This window comes from Oncorhynchus nerka, linkage group LG16 (assembly GCF_034236695.1).
Source record: "Oncorhynchus nerka isolate Pitt River linkage group LG16, Oner_Uvic_2.0, whole genome shotgun sequence".
NCBI classification, from domain to species: Eukaryota; Metazoa; Chordata; class Actinopteri; order Salmoniformes; family Salmonidae; genus Oncorhynchus; species Oncorhynchus nerka.
This window is the reverse complement of record NC_088411.1, coordinates 41,267,186-41,289,368: the sequence shown is the minus strand read 5'-3', so window position 1 is coordinate 41,289,368 and position 22,183 is coordinate 41,267,186. Positions and strand designations below refer to the sequence as shown.

Genomic DNA, 22,183 nt, shown 5'->3' with positions numbered 1-22,183 from the left:
TAAGCAAATTGGAGTGGGTCTAGGGTGTCAGGTAGGGTGGAGGTGATATGGTCCTTGACTAGTCTCTCAAAACACTTCATGATGATGGAAGTGAGTGCTACGGGGCGGTCGTCATTTAGCTCAGTTACCTTAGCTTTCTTGGGAACAGGAACAATGGTGACCCTCTTGAAGCATGTGGGAACAGCAGACTGGGATAAAGATTGATTGAATATGTCCGTAAACACACCAGCCAGCTGTTCTGCGCATGCTCTGAGGATGCGGCTGGGGATGCCGTCTGGGCCTGCAGCCAAGCGAGGGTTAACACGTTAAAATGTTTTACTCACGTCGGCTGCAGTGAAGGAGAGTCCGCAGGTTTTGGTAGCGGGCCATGTCAGTGGCACTGTATTGTCCTCAAAGCGAGCAAAGAAGTTGTTTAGTCTGTCTGGGAGCAAGACATCCTGGTCCGCGACGGGTCTGGTTTTCTTTTTGTAATCCGTGATTGACTGTAGACCCTGCCACATACCTCTTGTGTCTGAGCCTTTGAATTGCGACTCTACTTTGTCTCTACACTGACGCTTAGCTTGTTTGATTGCCTTGCGGAGGGAATAGCTACACTGTTTGTATTTGGTCATGTTTCCGGTCACCTTGCCCTGATTAAAAGCAGTGGTTCGTGCTTTCAGTTTTGGCGAATGCTGCCATCAATCCACGGTTTCTGGTTTGAGAATGTTTTAATAGTTGCAGTAGGTCGCCGATACACTTGCTAATAAACTCGCTCACCGAATCAGCGTATTCGTCAATGTTGTTGTTTGACGCAATGCGGAACATATCCCAATCCACGTGATCAAAGCAATCTTGAAGCGTGGAATCAGATTGGTCGGACCAGCGTTGAACAGACCTGAGCATGGGAGCTTCCTGTTTTAGTTTCTGTCTATAGGCAGGAAGCAACAAACTGGAGTCGTGGTCAGCTTTTCCAAAAGGAGGGCGGGGAAGGGCCTTATATGCATCGCGGAAGTTAGAATAGAGTTTTCAGATTAGCCTTGTTAAAACCTTGTTAAAATCCCCAGATATGTGGTTTCCAGTTTACATAGAGTCAAATAAAGTTCATTCAGGGCCATCGATGTGTCTGCTTGGGTGGGAATATATGCGGCTGTGATTATAATCGAAGAGAATTCTCTTGGTAGATAATGCGGTCGACATTTGATTGTGAGGAATTCAAAGTCAGGCGAACAGAAGGACTTGAGTTCCTGTATGTTGCTCTGATCACACCACGTCTCGTTAATCATAAGGCATACCCCCCTCCCTCTTCTTACCAGAAAGATGCTTGTTTCTGTCGGCGCAATGCATGAAGAAACCAGCTGGCTGTAAGCAAAGAACGTTACAGTCTCATGTCTCTCTGGAATACTACCCTTGCTCGGATTTCATCTACCTTGTTGTCAAGAGACTGGACTTTGGCGAGTAGTATGCTCGGGATCGGTGCGCGATGTGCCCGTCTCCGGAGCCTGACCAGAAGACCGCTTCGTCTGCCCCTTTTACGACGTCGTTGTTTTGGTTCGCCGGCTGGGATCAGATCCATTGTCCTGGGCAAAACAGAGGATCCGCTTGGGGAAAGTCGTATTCCTGATCGTAATGATGGTGAGTTGACGTTGCTCTTATATCCAGTAGTTCCTCCCGACTGTATGTAATAAAACCTAAGATTAACTGTGGTACCAATTTAAGAAATAACACTTTAAAAAAACTGAGTACTGCATAGTTTCCTAGGAACGCAAAGCTAGGCGGCCATCTCTGTCGGCACCGGAAGTGATCATGTAAGATTCTCCAACATTACATTTACATTTACATTTAAGTCATTTAGCAGACGCTCTTATCCAGAGCGACTTACAATGAGGAACACTACAAACAATGCATGCAGGGCAGAATTAGGCCAATATCCACTAATAATAACAACTTTCAAAAAAGCAATGAAGTTTTGGAAACATCTAAAGTACAGTGACCCCCTCTCATATCATTACCAAGCCCTGCAATGCCAAGAGCTGAGCAAAGAAAAGAGTCCCCTCATCCAGCTGGTCCTGGGGCTAAGTTCACAAACTTGTTCTACTAACACACTGAAGCCTCAGGACCAGAAAATGCAATCAATCAGAATAAACCAAATTATAACACAGTCAAAACAATACTACATTGCTTATTGGGAAACACAGGCACAAGCACAAAGCAAAATGCAGTGCTGTCTGGCCCTAAATCGACAGTACACCGTGCCCAACTATTTGACCATGGTTACTGATCAAAACCTTAGAAAGAACTTTACAGGGTACAGGCTCAGTGAGCACAGCCTTGCAATTGAGAAGGGTTGACACAGGAAAACCTGGCTCCCTGTAGAGGAAAGGCTGTGCAACCACTGCACAACAGCAGAACCTGAGACGGAGCTGCATTTCCTGACAAAATGTAAAAAATATAAAACAATTAGAGAGTGTCATTTCCCCAAATTTGAAGCCCTTATTCAAGGTTTCAAACACCTCTCTGATGAGAGTAGGCTACCCGTCCTGTTGGGGGAGGACGCAGAGAGCTGTGGATTGGCAGCGCACTACATTGCTGTCTGCCATAAGATGAGGGACAGTGTCTGACAGACCAATCAACCTGCACATGTCCTCTACTGTATGCTTATTGTTATTGTTCAATGTATTGTTATATTGATCCTTGGTTATTGTTGTTACTGTTGTCCTGTTGACAATTTTGATTTTTCTTATTTTCATATTGTAAATATTCAAAGTAAGCTTTGGCAATATGTACATTGTTGCATCATGCCAATAAAGCAAATTGAATTGACAGACAGATACCTAAAGAGAGAGAGAGAGAGAGAGAGAGAGAGAGAGAGAGAGAGAGAGAGAGAGAGAGAGAGAGAGCATAGAGAGAGCATAGCGAGAGAGAGAGAGAGAGAGAGAGAGCATAGAGAGAGCATAGAGAGAGAGAACATAGAGAGAGCATAGCGAGAGCATTGAGAGAGCATGGCACTACAGTGGATGAAATAATAGTGGTGGGGAGATTGTCAAATCCTTCAGACTACTGCTATGGGTTTCAGGCAGGCAAATGAGGAAAACAGTGAGTGCTATTACTATTGTCAAAGATCTCCTGACAGCTTAACAGATAGGCACATTCCCTTCTCCATCAATTCTAAACAGACGCAGAGTGTATTACTGGCAAAGAAAAAGGAGGGCAGACATCAGACAAAGAGGATGAGTGATGTCTTGCTGACTGGACTACTGCATCTCAGAGTGTGCTAGACAATAACATGATGTGAAAGGACATTGTCAGGACAGGCAGGGCCCCGCGCAGAGAGGAGACAGTGTCCTGAAACAGTCCCGGGGATTTAGTGACAGAAAACAGAGATGAGGACAGAGATACCGGTAGTGCTACATTAGTGGGTAGCATATTCAAACACACACACATTATTGTCCTTGAGTCTAAACAAGCCTGACATTACCACATATTGATGCTTCAAAGAATATAAACCAACCCCCCTCCATCACCAACCATCAGAGCTGAAGTAGGCCTATATGCAAATAGACCATTGTCCTATACTGTATGGATCTGTGCCATTACCATTGAACTGGACTGTTTTTACAGCATGAGCGGTCGTGAGTAGATGCACTTGTTTTGAGATCAAAGAGAAACCTACATGTACAGTAGCAACATTTGTACATTTGTTCATATCTTTTGCTAGTCAGTGAGTTATTAGCCCAGTTGTATGTCATTTGTAGTCAGTTATAGGGGAGTGTTTGCTTCCTGCAAGAGCACAAAATGTGTACATTTCTAGACATCTTTGAAAAGCGAGTCAGGTAAAGAGCCTGTCTTCAAGGGGCGGTGTTGTATTTTAGACAGGCCTGAATAAGCTGAGTAGCCAATAGGCAGATGGTAGAATAACTTGTCTGATTCTCTGTAATAGTGGTATGGGAATAATAATGCTTTTTATTTTGTAAAGTGTTTTTTTTGCATCAAACAACACAACAACATTTTCAGTCACCTCGTTGTCTGAAGGACAAGTGGATTAACAGGTTAATGTGAAGCCCTGCATGTTTTTTCAAAAGTCTCATGGAATGTAGGTCTACATTGAACACCACACATTGGCTGCTACTGTAGGCTGAAAGATAGAACAGCTATTTCCATGTTAAAATGTTATGGGAGGTATTTTCTCCATTGTTTTTGATGGTAAGCTACTCCGGTAGGCCTACATTAAAATCAAATATCCACAGCAGCCTACCTGACCACTGTTAAAACTAACTTAAAGCAGGTACAGCCTCAGTGTTCACAGCGAAAGCATGTCGGAAGATGCACAGAATTTTCACAACGTTCAAGTTTGCACTCAACAGACCTGAAATTTGATCAAATTCATTTGAGAGAACATTGACCATCACTAACCATCCCCCCCATCACCCCCATTCCCCCATCACCAACCATTCCCCCATCACCAACAATTCCCCCATCACCAACCATCCCGCCATCCCCCCCATCACCAACCATTCCCCCATCACCAACCATCCCGCCATCCCCACCATCACCAACCATCCCGCCATCCCCCCCCATCACCAACCATTCCCCCATCACCAACCATCCCGCCATCCCCCATCACCAACCATTCCCCATCACCAACCATTCCCCATCACCAACCATCCCGCCATCCCCCCATCACCAACCATTTCCCCATCATCAACCATCCCACCATCACCAACCATCACCCCCATCCCCCATCACCAGCCATCCCCTCCATCACCAACCATTCCCCATCACCAACCATCCCCGCCATCCCCCATCACCAACCATTTCCCCATCATCAACCATCCCACCATCACCAACCATCACCCCCATCCCCCATCACCAACCATCCCGCCATCCCCCATCACCAACCATTCCCCCATCACCAACCATCCCCGCCATCCCCGCATCACCAACCATTCCCCATCATCAACCATCCCACCATCACCAACCATCACCCCCATCCCCCATCACCAACCATCCCCGCCATCCCCCATCACCAACCATTCCCCCATCATCAACCATCCCACCATCACCAACCATCACCCCATCCCCCATCATCAACCATCCCACCATCACCAACCATCACCCCCATCCCCCCATCACCAACCATCCCCGCCATCCCCCATCACCAACCATTCCCCATCATCAACCATCCCACCATCACCAACCATCACCCCCATCCCCCATCATCAACCATCCCACCATCACCAACCATCACCCCCATCCCCCATCATCAACCATCTCACCATCACCAACCATCCCCGCCATCCCCCATCACCAACCATCACCCCCATCCCCCATCACCAACCATCCCCGCCATCTCCCCCATCACCAACCATTCCCCATCACCCCCATCCCCCATCACCAACCATTCCCCCATCACCCCCATCCCCCATCACCAACCATCCCCGCCATCCCCCATCACCAACCATTCCCCCATCATCAACCATCCCACCATCACCAACCATCACTCCCATCCCCCATCACCAACCATCACCCCCATCCCCCATCACCCCCATCCCCCATCATCAACCATCCCACCATCACCAACCATCACCCCCATCCCCCATCATCAACCATCCCACCATCACTAACCACCCCCCATCCCCGCCATCCCCCATCACCAACCATTCCCCATCATCAACCATCCCACCATCACCAACCATCACCCCCATCCCCCATCACCCCCATTCCCCCATCATCAACCATCCCACCATCACCAACCATCACCCCCATCCCCCATCATCAACCATCCCCGCCATCCCCCATCACCAACCATCACCCCCATCCCCCATCACCAACCATTCCCCCATCACCCCCATCCCCCATCACCAACCATTCCCCCCCCGTCACCAACCATTCCCCCATCACCCCCATCCCCCATCACCAACCATTCCCCCATCACCCCCATCCCCCATCACTAACCATCACCCCCATCCCCCATCACCAACCATTCCCCCATCACCCCCATCCCCCATCACCAACCATCCCCAACCATCCCCCCATCACCAACCATCCCACCATCACCAACCATCACCCCCATCCCCCATCACCCCCATCCCCCATCACCAACCATCACCCCCATCCCCCATCACTAACCATCACCCCCATCCCCCATCACCAACCATTCCCCCATCACCCCCATCCCCCATCACCAACCATCCCCGCCATCCCCCCATCACCAACCATCCCACCATCACCAACCATCACCCCCATCCCCCATCACCCCCATCCCCCCATCACCAACCATCACCCCCATCCCCCATCACCCCCACCCCCCATCACCCCCATCCCCCATCACCCCCATCCCCCATCACCCCCACCTCCCCATCATCAACCATCCCCCCATCACCAACCATGTCACAATAGCTGGTAAAAATACATTACAGTAATGTTTTGGTGTGAGAGGTTGATCAGATTTAGTAGTGGGCATTTGTTTTGGTCGTGTCATCATGGACCCATTCACAAAGCTGTATCCACTACTCAGTGCTCTGGCTAGGAGCCAGTTTGTTTAGGGTAGATATGTTTGTTATAGCTGTTTTAAATGGCTACCAGTGTTTGGTTGTCGTAGCAGCGGGCATGCTGTTCCTACACCCGAGGGCTTTAGGCACCAGAAGAGAATACACTGCAGGATGTAACAGTTCACCTCACTTTCACTGTCGCTTTGGTTGCATCCCAAACAGCCACCTGTTCCCTTTATAGTGCACCACGTTTGACCAGGTCCCATAGGGATCTGTTGAAAGTAGTACATTCTGTAGGGAACAGTGTAATGAATTGGTACATATCAACTGGGTCCATCAGAGCCAGCTGGGAAGGAAACCAGGGAGGAAGAGAGGATGATAGCAGTAATAAAAAGATGAAGGCTTCGGGACGGACACACTGGAGAGGGACTGAGGCATGCTCACAGTAAAACTGGCCCGAAGATAATCTGCTCTACTCTGTTGTGTGATGAAATGCAACTTGCCAGAAATACACTCAGGGGCTCCCTGCAGAGCTGGTGACCTGAGTTGAAGTTTGAAAGATAGAGTGTTGGTGGAATGAAAAGGGTGGCAGTGGAAAAGAGAGAGAATGAAAAATGTGGGAAATGTAAACCCTGCCTTCACACATCATATATCTGAGGGGAAATGTAAACCTTGCCTTGACACATCATCTATCTGAGGGGAAATGTAAACCTTGCCTTCACACATCATATATCTGAGGGGAAATGTAAACCTTGCTTTAACATGTCTTCTATCTGAGGGGAAATGTAAACCTTGCTTTCACATGTCTTCTATCTGAGGGGAAATGTAAACCTTGCTTTCACACATCATATATCTGAGGGGAAATGTAAACATTGCCTTCACATATCATCTATCTGAGGGGAAATGTAAACATTGCCTTCACACATGTGAGGGGAAATCAAATCAAAGTTTATTTGTCACGTGCGCCGAATACAACAGGTCTAGACCTTACAGTGAAATGCTTACTTACAGGCTCTAACCAATAGTGCAAAAAAAAGGTGTGTGTGTGTGTGTGTGTGTGTGTGTGTGTGTGTGTATGTGTGTGTGTGTGTGTGTATGTGTGTGTGTGTGTGTGTGTGTGTGTGTGTGTGTGTGTGTGTGTATGTGTGTGTGTGTGTGTGTGTGTGTGTGTGTGTGTGTGTGTGTGTGTGTGTGTGTGTGTGTGTGTGTGTGTGTGTGTGTGTGTGTGTGTGTGTGTGTGTGTGTGTGTGTGTGTGTGTGTGTGTGTGTGTGTGTGTGTGTGTGTGTGTGTGTGTGTGTGTGTGTGTGTGTGTAAGTGTGTAGAGAGGCTACATACAGTAGAGAGGCTACATACAGTAGAGAGGCTACATACAGTAGAGAGGCTACATACAGTAGAGAGGCTATATACAGTAGAGAGGCTATATACAGTAGAGGGGCTATATACAGTAGAGGGCTATATACAGTAGAGGGCTATATACAGTAGAGAGGCTATATACAGTAGAGAGGCTATATACAGTAGAGAGGCTATATACAGTAGAGAGGCTATATACAGTAGAGAGGCTACATACAGTAGAGGGCTATATACAGTAGAGAGGCTATATACAGTAGAGAGGCTATATACAGTAGAGGGGCTATATACAGTAGAGAGGCTATATACAGTAGAGAGGCTATATACAGTAGAGAGGCTATATACAGTAGAGAGGCTATATACAGTAGAGAGGCTACATACAGTAGAGAGGCTATATACAGTAGAGAGGCTATATACAGTAGAGGCTATATACAGTAGAGAGGCTATATACAGTAGAGAGGCTACATACAGTAGAGAGGCTATATACAGTAGAGAGGCTATATACAGTAGAGAGGCTATATACAGTAGAGAGCTATATACAGTAGAGAGGCTACATACAGTAGAGAGGCTATATACAGTAGAGAGGCTATATACAGTAGAGAGGTTATATACAGTAGAGAGGCTATATACAGTAGAGAGGCTATATACAGTAGAGAGGCTATATACAGTAGAGAGGCTATATACAGTAGAGAGGCTATATACAGTAGAGAGGCTATATACAGTAGAGGCCTATATACAGTAGAGGCTATATACAGTAGAGAGGCTATATACAGTAGAGAGGCTATATACAGTAGAGAGGCTATATACAGTAGAGAGGCTATATACAGTAGAGAGGCTATATACAGTAGAGGGCTATATACAGTAGAGAGGCTATATACAGTAGAGAGGCTATATACAGTAGAGAGGCTATATACAGTAGAGAGGCTATATACAGTAGAGAGGCTATATACAGTAGAGGGGCTATATACAGTAGAGAGGCTATATACAGTAGAGAGGCTATATACAGTAGAGAGGCTATATACAGTAGAGAGGCTATATACAGTAGAGAGGCTATATACAGTAGAGAGGCTATATACAGTAGAGAGGCTATATACAGTAGAGGCTATATACAGTAGAGGGGCTATATACAGTAGAGGGGCTATATACAGTAGAGGCTATATACAGTAGAGGGCTATATACAGTAGAGAGGCTATATACAGTAGAGGCTATATACAGTAGAGAGGCTATATACAGTAGAGGGGCTATATACAGTAGAGAGGCTATATACAGTAGAGAGGCTATATACAGTAGAGAGGCTATATACAGTAGAGGGGCTATATACAGTAGAGAGGCTATATATATACAGTAGAGAGGCTATATACAGTAGAGGGGCTATATACAGTAGAGAGGCTATATACAGTAGAGAGGCTATATACAGTAGAGAGGCTATATACAGTAGAGAGGCTATATACAGTAGAGAGGCTATATACAGTAGAGGGCTATATACAGTAGAGGGCTATATACAGTAGAGGCTATATACAGTAGAGGGCTATATACAGTAGAGAGGCTATATACAGTAGAGAGGCTATATACAGTAGAGAGGCTATATACAGTAGAGAGGCTATATACAGTAGAGAGGCTATATACAGTAGAGGGGCTATATACAGTAGAGAGGCTATATACAGTAGAGAGGCTATATACAGTAGAGAGGCTATATACAGTAGAGAGGCTATATACAGTAGAGGGGCTATATACAGTAGAGGGCTATATACAGTAGAGGCTATATACAGTAGAGGGCTATATACAGTAGAGGGCTATATACAGTAGAGAGGCTATATACAGTAGAGAGGCTATATACAGTAGAGGGCTATATACAGTAGAGGGGCTATATACAGTAGAGAGGCTATATACAGTAGAGAGGCTATATACAGTAGAGAGGCTATATACAGTAGAGAGCTATATACAGTAGAGAGGCTATACACAGTAGAGGGCTATATACAGTAGAGAGGCTATATACAGTAGAGAGGCTATATACAGTAGAGGGGCTATATACAGTAGAGGGGCTATATACAGTAGAGGCTATATACAGTAGAGAGGCTATATACAGTAGAGAGGCTATATACAGTAGAGAGGCTATATACAGTAGAGGGGGTATATACAGTAGAGGGGCTATATACAGTAGAGGCTATATACAGTAGAGGGGCTATATACAGTAGAGAGGCTATATACAGTAGAGAGGCTATATACAGTAGAGAGGCTATATACAGTAGAGAGGCTATATACAGTAGAGGCTATATACAGTAGAGAGGTTATATACAGTAGAGAGGCTATATACAGTAGAGAGGCTATATACAGTAGAGAGGCTATATACAGTAGAGAGGCTATATACAGTAGAGGCTATATACAGTAGAGAGGTTATATACAGTAGAGAGGCTATATACAGTAGAGAGGCTATATACAGTAGAGAGGCTATATACAGTAGAGAGGCTATATACAGTAGAGAGGTTATATACAGTAGAGAGGCTATATACAGTAGAGAGGCTATATACAGTAGAGAGGCTATATACAGTAGAGAGGCTATATACAGTAGAGGGGCTATATACAGTAGAGAGGCTATATACAGTAGAGAGGCTATATACAGTAGAGGGGCTATATACAGTAGAGGGGCTATATACAGTAGAGGGGCTATATACAGTAGAGAGGCTATATACAGTAGAGAGGCTATATACAGTAGAGAGGCTATATACAGTAGAGAGGCTATATACAGTAGAGAGGCTATATACAGTAGAGAGGCTATATACAGTAGAGAGGCTATATACAGTAGAGGGGCTATATACAGTAGAGGGCTATATACAGTAGAGAGGCTATATACAGTAGAGAGGCTATATACAGTAGAGAGGCTATATACAGTAGAGAGGCTATATACAGTAGAGAGGCTATATACAGTAGAGAGGCTATATACAGTAGAGAGGCTATATACAGTAGAGGCTATATACAGTAGAGAGGTTATATACAGTAGAGAGGCTATATACAGTAGAGAGGCTATATACAGTAGAGAGGCTATATACAGTAGAGAGGCTATATACAGTAGAGAGGTTATATACAGTAGAGAGGCTATATACAGTAGAGAGGCTATATACAGTAGAGAGGCTATATACAGTAGAGGGGCTATATACAGTAGAGAGGCTATATACAGTAGAGAGGCTATATACAGTAGAGAGGCTATATACAGTAGAGGGGCTATATACAGTAGAGAGGCTATATACAGTAGAGGGGCTATATACAGTAGAGGGGCTATATACAGTAGAGGGCTATATACAGTAGAGAGGCTATATACAGTAGAGAGGCTATATACAGTAGAGAGGCTATATACAGTAGAGAGGCTATATACAGTAGAGGGGCTATATACAGTAGAGGGCTATATACAGTAGAGAGGCTATATACAGTAGAGAGGCTATATACAGTAGAGGGGCTATATACAGTAGAGAGGCTATATACAGTAGAGGGCTATATACAGTAGAGGGGCTATATACAGTAGAGAGGCTATATACAGTAGAGAGGCTATATACAGTAGAGAGGCTATATACAGTAGAGAGGCTATATACAGTAGAGGGCTATATACAGTAGAGGGGCTATATACAGTAGAGAGGCTATATACAGTAGAGGGCTATATACAGTAGAGAGGCTATATACAGTAGAGAGGCTATATACAGACACCAGTTAGTCAGGCTTATTGATTATATATTTATTATATACAGTAGAGAGGCTATACACAGTAGAGAGGCTATATACAGTAGAGAGGCTATATACAGTAGAGAGGCTATATACAGTAGAGAGGCTATATACAGTAGAGAGGCTATATACAGACACCAGTTAGTCAGGCTTATTGATTATATATTTATTATATACAGTAGAGAGGCTATACACAGTAGAGAGGCTATATACAGTAGAGAGGCTATATACAGACACCAGTTAGTCAGGCTTATTGATTATATATTTATTATATACAGTAGAGAGCTATACACAGTAGAGAGGCTATATACAGTAGAGAGGCTATATACAGTAGAGAGGCTATATACAGTAGAGAGGCTATATACAGTAGAGAGGCTATATACAGACACCAGTTAGTCAGGCTTATTGATTATATATTTATTATATACAGTAGAGAGGCTATACACAGTAGAGAGGCTATATACAGTAGAGAGGCTATATACAGACACCAGTTAGTCAGGCTTATTGATTATATATTTATTATATACAGTAGAGAGGCTATACACAGTAGAGAGGCTATATACAGTAGAGAGGCTATATACAGTAGAGAGGCTATATACAGTAGAGAGGCTATATACAGTAGAGAGGCTATATACAGTAGAGAGGCTATATACAGTAGAGAGGCTATATACAGTAGAGGCTATATACAGTAGAGAGGCTATATACAGTAGAGAGGCTATATACAGTAGAGAGGCTATATACAGTAGAGAGGCTATATACAGTAGAGGCTATATACAGTAGAGAGGCTATATACAGTAGAGAGGCTATATACAGTAGAGAGGCTATATACAGTAGAGGGGCTATATACAGTAGAGGGGCTATATACAGTAGAGAGGCTATATACAGTAGAGAGGCTATATACAGTAGAGAGGCTATATACAGTAGAGAGGCTATATACAGTAGAGGGGCTATATACAGTAGAGGGGCTATATACAGTAGAGAGGCTATATACAGTAGAGAGGCTATATACAGTAGAGGGGCTATATACAGTAGAGAGGCTATATACAGTAGAGAGGCTATATACAGTAGAGGGGCTATATACAGTAGAGAGGCTATATACAGTAGAGAGGCTATATACAGTAGAGAGGCTATATACAGTAGAGAGGCTATATACAGTAGAGGGGCTATATACAGTAGAGGGGCTATATACAGTAGAGAGGCTATATACAGTAGAGAGGCTATATACAGTAGAGAGGCTATATACAGTAGAGAGGCTATATACAGACACCAGTTAGTCAGGCTTATTGATTATATATTTATTATATACAGTAGAGAGGCTATACACAGTAGAGAGGCTATATACAGTAGAGAGGCTATATACAGTAGAGAGGCTATATACAGTAGAGAGGCTATATACAGTAGAGAGGCTATATACAGACACCAGTTAGTCAGGCTTATTGATTATATATTTATTATATACAGTAGAGAGGCTATACACAGTAGAGAGGCTATATACAGTAGAGAGGCTATATACAGACACCAGTTAGTCAGGCTTATTGATTATATATTTATTATATACAGTAGAGAGGCTATACACAGTAGAGAGGCTATATACAGTAGAGAGGCTATATACAGTAGAGAGGCTATATACAGTAGAGAGGCTATATACAGTAGAGAGGCTATATACAGACACCAGTTAGTCAGGCTTATTGATTATATATTTATTATATACAGTAGAGAGGCTATACACAGTAGAGAGGCTATATACAGTAGAGAGGCTATATACAGACCAGTTAGTCAGGCTTATTGATTATATATTTATTATATACAGTAGAGAGGCTATACAGTAGAGAGGCTATATACAGTAGAGAGGCTATATACAGTAGAGAGGCTATATACAGTAGAGAGGCTATATACAGTAGAGAGCTATATACAGTAGAGGCTATATACAGTAGAGAGCTATATACAGTAGAGGCTATATACAGTAGAGAGGCTATATACAGTAGAGAGGCTATATACAGTAGAGAGGCTATATACAGTAGAGAGGCTATATACAGTAGAGGCTATATACAGTAGAGAGGCTATATACAGTAGAGAGGCTATATACAGTAGAGAGGCTATATACAGTAGAGAGGCTATATACAGTAGAGGCTATACACAGTAGAGAGGCTATATACAGTAGAGAGGCTATATACAGTAGAGAGGCTATATACAGTAGAGAGGCTATATACAGTAGAGAGGCTAAGTAGAGAGGCTATATACAGTAGAGAGGCTATATACAGTAGAGAGGCTATATACAGTAGAGAGGCTATATACAGTAGAGAGGCTATATACAGTAGAGAGGCTATATACAGTAGAGAGGCTATATACAGTAGAGAGGCTATATACAGTAGAGAGGCTATACACAGTAGAGAGGCTATATACAGTAGAGAGGCTATATACAGTAGAGAGGCTATACACAGTAGAGAGGCTATATACAGTAGAGAGGCTATACACAGTAGAGAGGCTATATACAGTAGAGAGGCTATATACAGTAGAGAGGCTATATACAGTAGAGAGGCTATATACAGTAGAGAGGCTATATACAGTAGAGAGGCTATACACAGTAGAGAGGCTATACACAGTAGAGAGGCTATAACAGTAGAGAGGCTATAACAGTAGAGAGGCTATACACAGTAGAGAGGCTATATACAGTAGAGAGGCTATACACAGTAGAGAGGCTATACACAGTAGAGAGGCTATATACAGTAGAGAGGCTATACACAGTAGAGAGGCTATACACAGTAGAGAGGCTATAACAGTAGAGAGGCTATACACAGTAGAGAGGCTATATACAGTAGAGAGGCTATATACAGTAGAGAGGCTATACACAGTAGAGAGGCTATACACAGTAGAGAGGCTATACACAGTAGAGAGGCTATAACAGTAGAGAGGCTATAACAGTAGAGAGGCTATACACAGTAGAGAGGCTATATACAGTAGAGAGGCTATACACAGTAGAGAGGCTATACACAGTAGAGAGGCTATACACAGTAGAGAGGCTATATACAGTAGAGAGGCTATACACAGTAGAGAGGCTATACACAGTAGAGAGGCTATAACAGTAGAGAGGCTATACACAGTAGAGAGGCTATATACAGTAGAGAGGCTATACACAGTAGAGAGGCTATACACAGTAGAGAGGCTATACACAGTAGAGAGGCTATAACAGTAGAGAGGCTATACAGTAGAGAGGCTATATACAGTAGAGAGCTATACACAGTAGAGAGGCTATACACAGTAGAGAGGCTATACACAGTAGAGAGGCTATATACAGTAGAGAGGCTATATACAGTAGAGAGGCTATATACAGTAGAGAGGCTATACACAGTAGAGAGGCTATATACAGTAGAGAGGCTATACACAGTAGAGAGGCTATACACAGTAGAGAGGCTATACACAGTAGAGAGGCTATATACAGTAGAGAGGCTATATACAGTAGAGAGGCTATATACAGTAGAGAGGCTATACACAGTAGAGAGGCTATACACAGTAGAGAGGCTATACACAGTAGAGAGGCTATATACAGTAGAGAGGCTATATACAGTAGAGGCTATATACAGTAGAGGCTATACACAGTAGAGAGGCTATACACAGTAGAGAGGCTATACACAGTAGAGAGGCTATATACAGTAGAGAGGCTATACACAGTAGAGAGGCTATACACAGTAGAGAGGCTATACACAGTAGAGAGGCTATATACAGTAGAGAGGCTATACACAGTAGAGAGGCTATATACAGTAGAGAGGCTATACACAGTAGAGAGGCTATACACAGTAGAGAGGCTATACACAGTAGAGAGGCTATACACAGTAGAGAGGCTATACACAGTAGAGAGGCTATACACAGTAGAGAGGCTATACACAGACACCTGTTAGTCGGGCTAATTGAGGTAGTATGTACATGTAGGTATGGTTAAAGTGACTATGCATATAAGATGAACAGAGAGTAGCAGTAGAGTAAAAAGAGGGGTTGGCGGGTGGTGGGACACAATGCAGTTAGCCAATGTGCAGGAGCACTGGTTGGTCGGGCCAATTGAGGTAGTATGTACATGAATGTATAGTTAAAGTGACTATGCATATAAGATAAACAGAGAGTAGCAGCAGCGTAAAATGGAGGAGGCTTGCCTAGAAACCATGGGACCAAGCAGATGAGGGGAGGATGAGGGGAGGAGGATGAAGGTATGGTATTGAAATGCTTTATGTCAGAGAATGGACGGAGCGTTCCAAGATTGTTTTATTCAGGCCATAGAGAATCATGTATGAACTCATATCCATAATAACTCATGTCCTGACGTTCAGAAGAGGCTCTGGTCTGGTCAACATTACCCCTAGAGCTTCACCCCTAAACATCACCCCTAAAGCTTTTAGAGAGAGGTTTAGTGCTTTTATATTTTAAAAATCTCAACCCACCCAATTCATATTCATTATATAGATAGGCTCGTTTAATTTTGTCTAGTTTAGCGTCCCAGATAAAGCGAAATATTTTTTGCTCATATGATTTGAAAAAGGAATCATCAAGAGGAGGCAGCGCCTTAAGTAAGTGAGTAAACTGAGATATGACTAAGGAGTTAATCAGGGCAATTTTTACATAAATTGATAGGTATTTACCTCTCCATGGTTGCAGGATCTTGTCTATTTTTACAAGTTTTCTATTGAAATTCATTGTTGAGAGCTTATTTATATTTTTTGTGATATGAATACCGAGTATGTCTACTTCACCATGAGCCCATTTTATAGGTAAGCTGCAAGGTAATGTAAAAGTTGTATTTCTTAAAGATCCAATGTATTGCCCACTTATCATAATTAGGTTTGAGTCCAGAGAGTCCAGAAAAGTTATCTAGATCTTTAATGAGACATTGAAGGGAACTAGCTTGCGGACTTCATATAAAACGTGAGTCATCGGCACACATGGACATCTTTTGTTTTTAAGCCTTGGATTTCTATTCCTCTAATGTTGTTATTGGATCTGATTTTAATATCTAGCATTTCAATGGCCATAATGAATAGATATGGTGACAGCGGACACCCTTGTTTAACTCCTTTTGACAATTCAAAACTCTCTGTGAGGTAGCCATTATTTACTATTTTACACTTGGGGTTGCTATACATTATTGTGTACCCATTTTATAAGAGAATTACCAAAATTGAAATAATCCAGGCATTTCTAAATAAAATCCAGTCTTACCTTATCAAATGCCTTTTCAAAATCCGCTATAAATACCATTCCTGGCTTCTTATATTATTCATGGTGTTCTATTATTTCTAGTAGTTGTCGTATATTATCTCCAATGTATCGTCCATGTAAAAAACCTGTCTGAGTGCTATGCATTTTGCTAGTAGTTTTGCATCACAACATTGAAGTGTAAGGGGCCTCCAGTTTTTTTAGATAGACCGGGTCTTTATATTTGCCATCTGGGTCGTGTTTTAATTTTAGTTAAAAATAAGATGTCCTCCAGTAAACTTTGATAAAATTTCCGATATCCCCCTCCACATGGAAAATCTATAAGAGTTATGTGAATGCCAATTAGATGATGATCCGATCGCATTCTGTCTCCTATTAAAACTTTTTTTAACCTTTGATGCAAGAAAGAAAGAGACAAGAAAGTAGTCAAGACGACTAGTTTGATTAAGTCTCCTCCATGCATATCTGACTAGGTCGGTGTTTTTTAGTCTCCAAATATCCACTATTTCTAATGTGTCCATAATATTTGTGTCACGCCTTGGTCATTGTATTTTGTGTTTTGTTAATAGTTGGTCAGGCCAGGGTGTGACATGGGTTTATGTGTTGTGTTTCATATTGGGGTTTTATAGGATTTGGGATTGCATATGATTAGGGGTGTGTCTAGTTAGGCTTGGCTGCCTGAGGCGGTTCTCAATTAGAGTCAGGTGCTTCTCGTTGTCTCGGATTGGGAACCGTATTTAGGTAGCCTGAGTTCACTTTGTAATTCGTGGGTGATTGTCCCTGTCTCTGTGTTGTAGTCACCAGATAGGCTGTATTAGTTTCACGTTCCGTTCTGTTGTTTTTGTATTTAGTATTCTGTTATTTCATGTATCGTTTCGTTTTCTTCATTAAAGATCATGAGTAACCTACACGCTGCATTTCGGTCCGACTCTCTTCTTCCAACAGATGAACGCCGTTACAGAAACACCCACCACTCACGGACCGAGCAGCGTGTAAACTGGCAGGAGCTAAAGGACGACGTTATGGACAGCAGAAGCATGGAGTATACGACGTGGGAAGAAATCGACAGGTGGGCGGCCGACCCAGAGAGAGTGCAGGAGCCCGCCTGGGATTCGCTTCAGCAGTGCGAAGAGGGCTAAAGACGAATGGAGTCAAAAAGGAAAGCACGGCTATACAGAGCGAAAACGGAAAGTAACGGGGGAAAGCGCAGAGAGAGAGTGGCTGAGTCAGGAGTCAGACCTGAGCCTACTCTCCCTGTTAATCGTGAAGAACAGTTGCAGTGGCAGAGACCGCACCATTTGGAGATTTGGACATGGGAGGAGGAATTAGACGGTAAAGGACCCTGGGCGCAGCCTGGAGATTATCGCCGTCCCAAGGAGGAAATAGAAGCAGCTAAAGCGGAGAGGCGCAGGTATGAGGAAGCAGCACGGCGACGCGGTTGGAAACCGGAAAGTCACCCCAAAAAATTTATTGGAGGGGGGCTAGAAGGGAGAATAGTTATGCCAGGTAGGAAACCTGCGCATACTCCCTGTGCTCACCGTTGGGCTAGAGAGACCGGGCAGGCACCGTGTTATGCTATGGAGCGCACGGTGTTTCCAGTGCGGGTGCAGAGCCAGGTGCGGCACATACCAGCCCTTCCTATTGGCCGGGCTAGAGTGGGCATCGAGCCAGGTAAGCTTGGGCAGGCTCGGTGCTCAAGAGCTCCAGTGCGCCTGCACGGTCCGGTCTATCCAGAGCCACCTCCACACACCAGTCCTCCGGTAGCAGCTCCCCGCACCAGGCTTCCTGTGCGTGTCCTCGATCAAATACCACCAGTTCCAGCACCACGCACCAGGTCTTCAGTGCGCCTCGCCTGTTCAACACAGCCAGAGCCTTCCTTCCCTCCTACGCTGTCGGAGTCTCCCGCCTGTTCAGCACAGCCAGAGCCTTCCTTCCCTCCTACGCTGTTGGAGTCTCCCGCCTGTTCAGCGCAGCCAGAGCCTGTATCCTCTCCTGCGCTGCCAGAGCCTCCTGCCTGTTCGGAGCAGCCTGAGCTGCCAGTCTGCAGAGAGCTGTCAGTCTGCCCAGCGTCGCCAGTCTGCCCAGCGTCGCCAGTCTGTCCAGCGTCGCCAGTCTGCCCAGCGTCGCCAGAAGTGCCAGTCTGCCAGGATCCGCCAGAAGTGCCAGTCTGCCAGGATCCGCCAGAAGTGCCAGTCTGCCAGGATCCGCCAGAAGTGCCAGTCTGCCAGGATCCGCCAGAAGTGCCAGTCTGCCAGGATCCGCCAGAAGTGCCAGTCTGCCAGGATCCGCCAGAAGTGCCAGTCTGCCAGGATCTGCCAGAAGTGCCAGTCTGCCAGGATCCACCAGAAGTGCCAGTCTGCCAGGATCCGCCAGAAGTGCCAGTCTGCCAGGATCCGCCAGAAGTGCCAGTCAACCAGGATCTGCCAGTCTGCAGAGAGCTGTCAGCCTGCATGGAGCAGTCAGAGCTGTCAGTCTGCATAGAGCAGCTAGATCCGCCAGCCAGCCAGGAGTTACCGGAGCCTACTAGCTGTCTGAGCTTCATCTCAGTACTGGGCGTCCTCTCAGTACTGGGCGTCCTCTCAGTACTGGGCGTCCCCTCAGTCCCGGGCTGCCCCTCAGTCCCGGGCTGCTTCTGTCCCGAGCTGACCCTCTGTCCCGAGCTGAGCCTCTGTCCCGAGCTGAGCCTCTGTCCCGAGCTGAGCCTCTGTCCCGAGCTGAGCCTCTGTCCCGGGCTGCACCTCTGTCCCGGGCTGCACCTCTGTCCCGGGCTGCCCCTCTGTCCCGGGCTGCCCCTCTGTCCCGGGCTGCCCCTCTATCCCGAGATGCCCCTCTGTCCCGAGATGTCCCTCTGTCCCGAGATGCCCCTCTGTCCCGAGATGCCCCTCTGTCCCGAGATGCCCCTCTGTCACGAGCTGCTCCTCAGTTATGTGGGGATCTGGGTGAGGACTATTAGCCCATGGTCGGCGGAGAAGGTGGATGATCCCAGGACGCGAAGGGGAGGAACTATTACATTAATGGAGTGGGGTCCAAGTCCCGAGCCGGAGCCGCCACCATGGACAGACGCCCACCCGGACCCTCCCTATGGTTTTGAGGTGCGTCCGGGAGTCCGCACCTTAGGGGGGGGTTCTGTCACGCCTTGGTCATTGTATTTTGTGTTTTGTTAATAGTTGGTCAGGCCAGGGTGTGACATGGGTTTATGTGTTGTGTTTCATATTGGGGTTTTATAGGATTTGGGATTGCATATGATTAGGGGTGTGTCTAGTTAGGCTTGGCTGCCTGAGGCGGTTCTCAATTAGAGTCAGGTGCTTCTCGTTGTCTCGGATTGGGAACCGTATTTAGGTAGCCTGAGTTCACTTTGTAATTTGTGGGTGATTGTCCCTGTCTCTGTGTTGTAGTCACCAGATAGGCTGTATTAGTTTCATGTTCCGTTCTGTTGTTTTTGTATTTAGTATTCTGTTATTTCATGTATCGTTTCGTTTTCTTCATTAAAGATCATGAGTAACCTACACGCTGCATTTCGGGCTGACTCTCTTCTTCCAACAGACAAACGCCGTTACAATTTGTGATTTCCTTAAGGGCACAGTGTTGATAGTTTGTAGAGATTACCTTTACGGTCCGTTTGTCACGTTCTGACCTTTATTTCCTTTGTTTTGTCTTTATTTAGTATGGTCAGAGCGTGCGTTGAGGTGGGCAGTCTATGTTTGTTTTTCTATGTTTGGTTTCTGTTTTGGCCTAGTATGGTTCTCAATCAGAGGCAGGTGTCGTTAGTTGTCTCTGATTGAGAATCATACTTAGGTAGCCTGGGTTTCACTGTTGGTTTGTGGGTGTTTGTTTCAGTGTCAGTGTTTGTCGCCACACTGTATTGTTTCTGGATTTGTTCCTTCACATTTCTTTTGTTATTTTTGTATTCAGTGTTTTCTTTGATTAAAGGACACTTACCACGCTGCATCTTGGTCCGATCCTTACTCCTTTTCAGACGAAGAGGAGATCTGCCGTTACACCATTGAGGTAAATAACACTGTGTTATAGTCTCCTACCATAATGATTAGATCATTTGTTGCCTGTAAATTCAATAAACTGGTATAAATGTTTTCGAAGAGGTGTGGATCATCCTAGTTGCATCATAATTACCTTTAACATAATTGAAAAACAGATCCCAGCATTTCCATAACAATTGACGTTTCACATGATCATGAAAGAGACCTTGCATTACTCTAGAGACGGCTTCACTACAGTACAAATGTATTCTGTACAATATGTTATTAATCCCCAATGCCCCTATTCTGATATCTTCCCCAATATGTTATTATTCCCCAATGCCCCTATTCTGATATCTTCCCCAATATGTTATTATTTCCCAATGCCCCTATTCTGATATCTTCCCCAGTATGTTATTAATCTCCAATGCCCCTATTCTGATATCTTCCCCAGTATGTTATTATTCCCTAACCCTATTCTGATATCTTCCCCAATATGTTATTATTCCCTAACCCTAACCCTACTCTGATATCTTCCCCAATATGTTATTATTCCCTAACCCTAACCCTATTCTGATATCTTCCCCAGTATGTTATTATTCCCTAACCCTATTCTGATATCTTCCCCAATATGTTATTATTCCCTAACCCTACTCTGATATCTTCCCCAGTATGTTATTATTCCCTAACCCTACTCTGATATCTTCCCCAGTATGTTATTATTCCCTAACCCTATTCTGATATCTTCCCCAATATGTTATTATTCCCTAACCCTAACCCTACTCTGATATCTTCCCCAATATGTTATTATTCCCTAACCCTAACCCTATTCTGATATCTACCCCAGTATGTTATTATTCCCTAACCCTACTCTGATATCTTCCCCAGTATGTTATTATTCCCTAACCCTATTCTGATATCTTCCCCAATATGTTATTATTCCCTAACCCTATTCTGATATCTTCCCCAGTATGTTATTATTCCCTAACCCTACTCTGATATCTTCCCCAGTATGTTATTATTCCCTAACCCTATTCTGATATCTTCCCCAGTATGTTATTATTCCCTAACCCTATTCTGATATCTTCCCCAGTATGTTATTATTCCCTAACCCTACTCTGATATCTTCCCCAGTATGTTATTATTCCCTAACCCTACTCTGATATCTTCCCCAATATGTTATTATTCCCTAACCCTACTCTGATATCTTCCCCAATATGTTATTATTCCCTAACCCTATTCTGATATCTTCCCCAGTATGTTATTATTCCCTAACCCTATTCTGATATCTTCCCCAGTATGTTATTATGCCCCAATGCCCCTATTCTGATATCTTCCCCAGTATGTTATTATTCCCTAACCCTATTCTGATATCTTCCCCAGTATGTTATTATTCCCTAAACCTACTCTGATATCTTCCCCAGTATGTTATTATTCCCTAACCCTATTCTGATATCTTCCCCAGTATGTTATTATTC

General features: G+C 44.3%; 1 protein-coding gene across 1 annotated transcript; it reads left to right on the top strand.

The window, feature by feature from the left end:
- Positions 1 to 1,605: 1,605 nt before the first annotated feature.
- LOC135561186 (uncharacterized) lies at positions 1,606 to 6,375 on the top strand. Its single transcript, XM_065002328.1, has 2 exons — positions 1,606 to 1,611; positions 4,369 to 6,375. The coding sequence occupies exons 1-2, from the start codon at positions 1,606 to 1,608 to the stop codon at positions 6,373 to 6,375; spliced, it is 2,013 nt and encodes a 670-aa protein (XP_064858400.1).
- Positions 6,376 to 22,183: the final 15,808 nt, after the last annotated feature.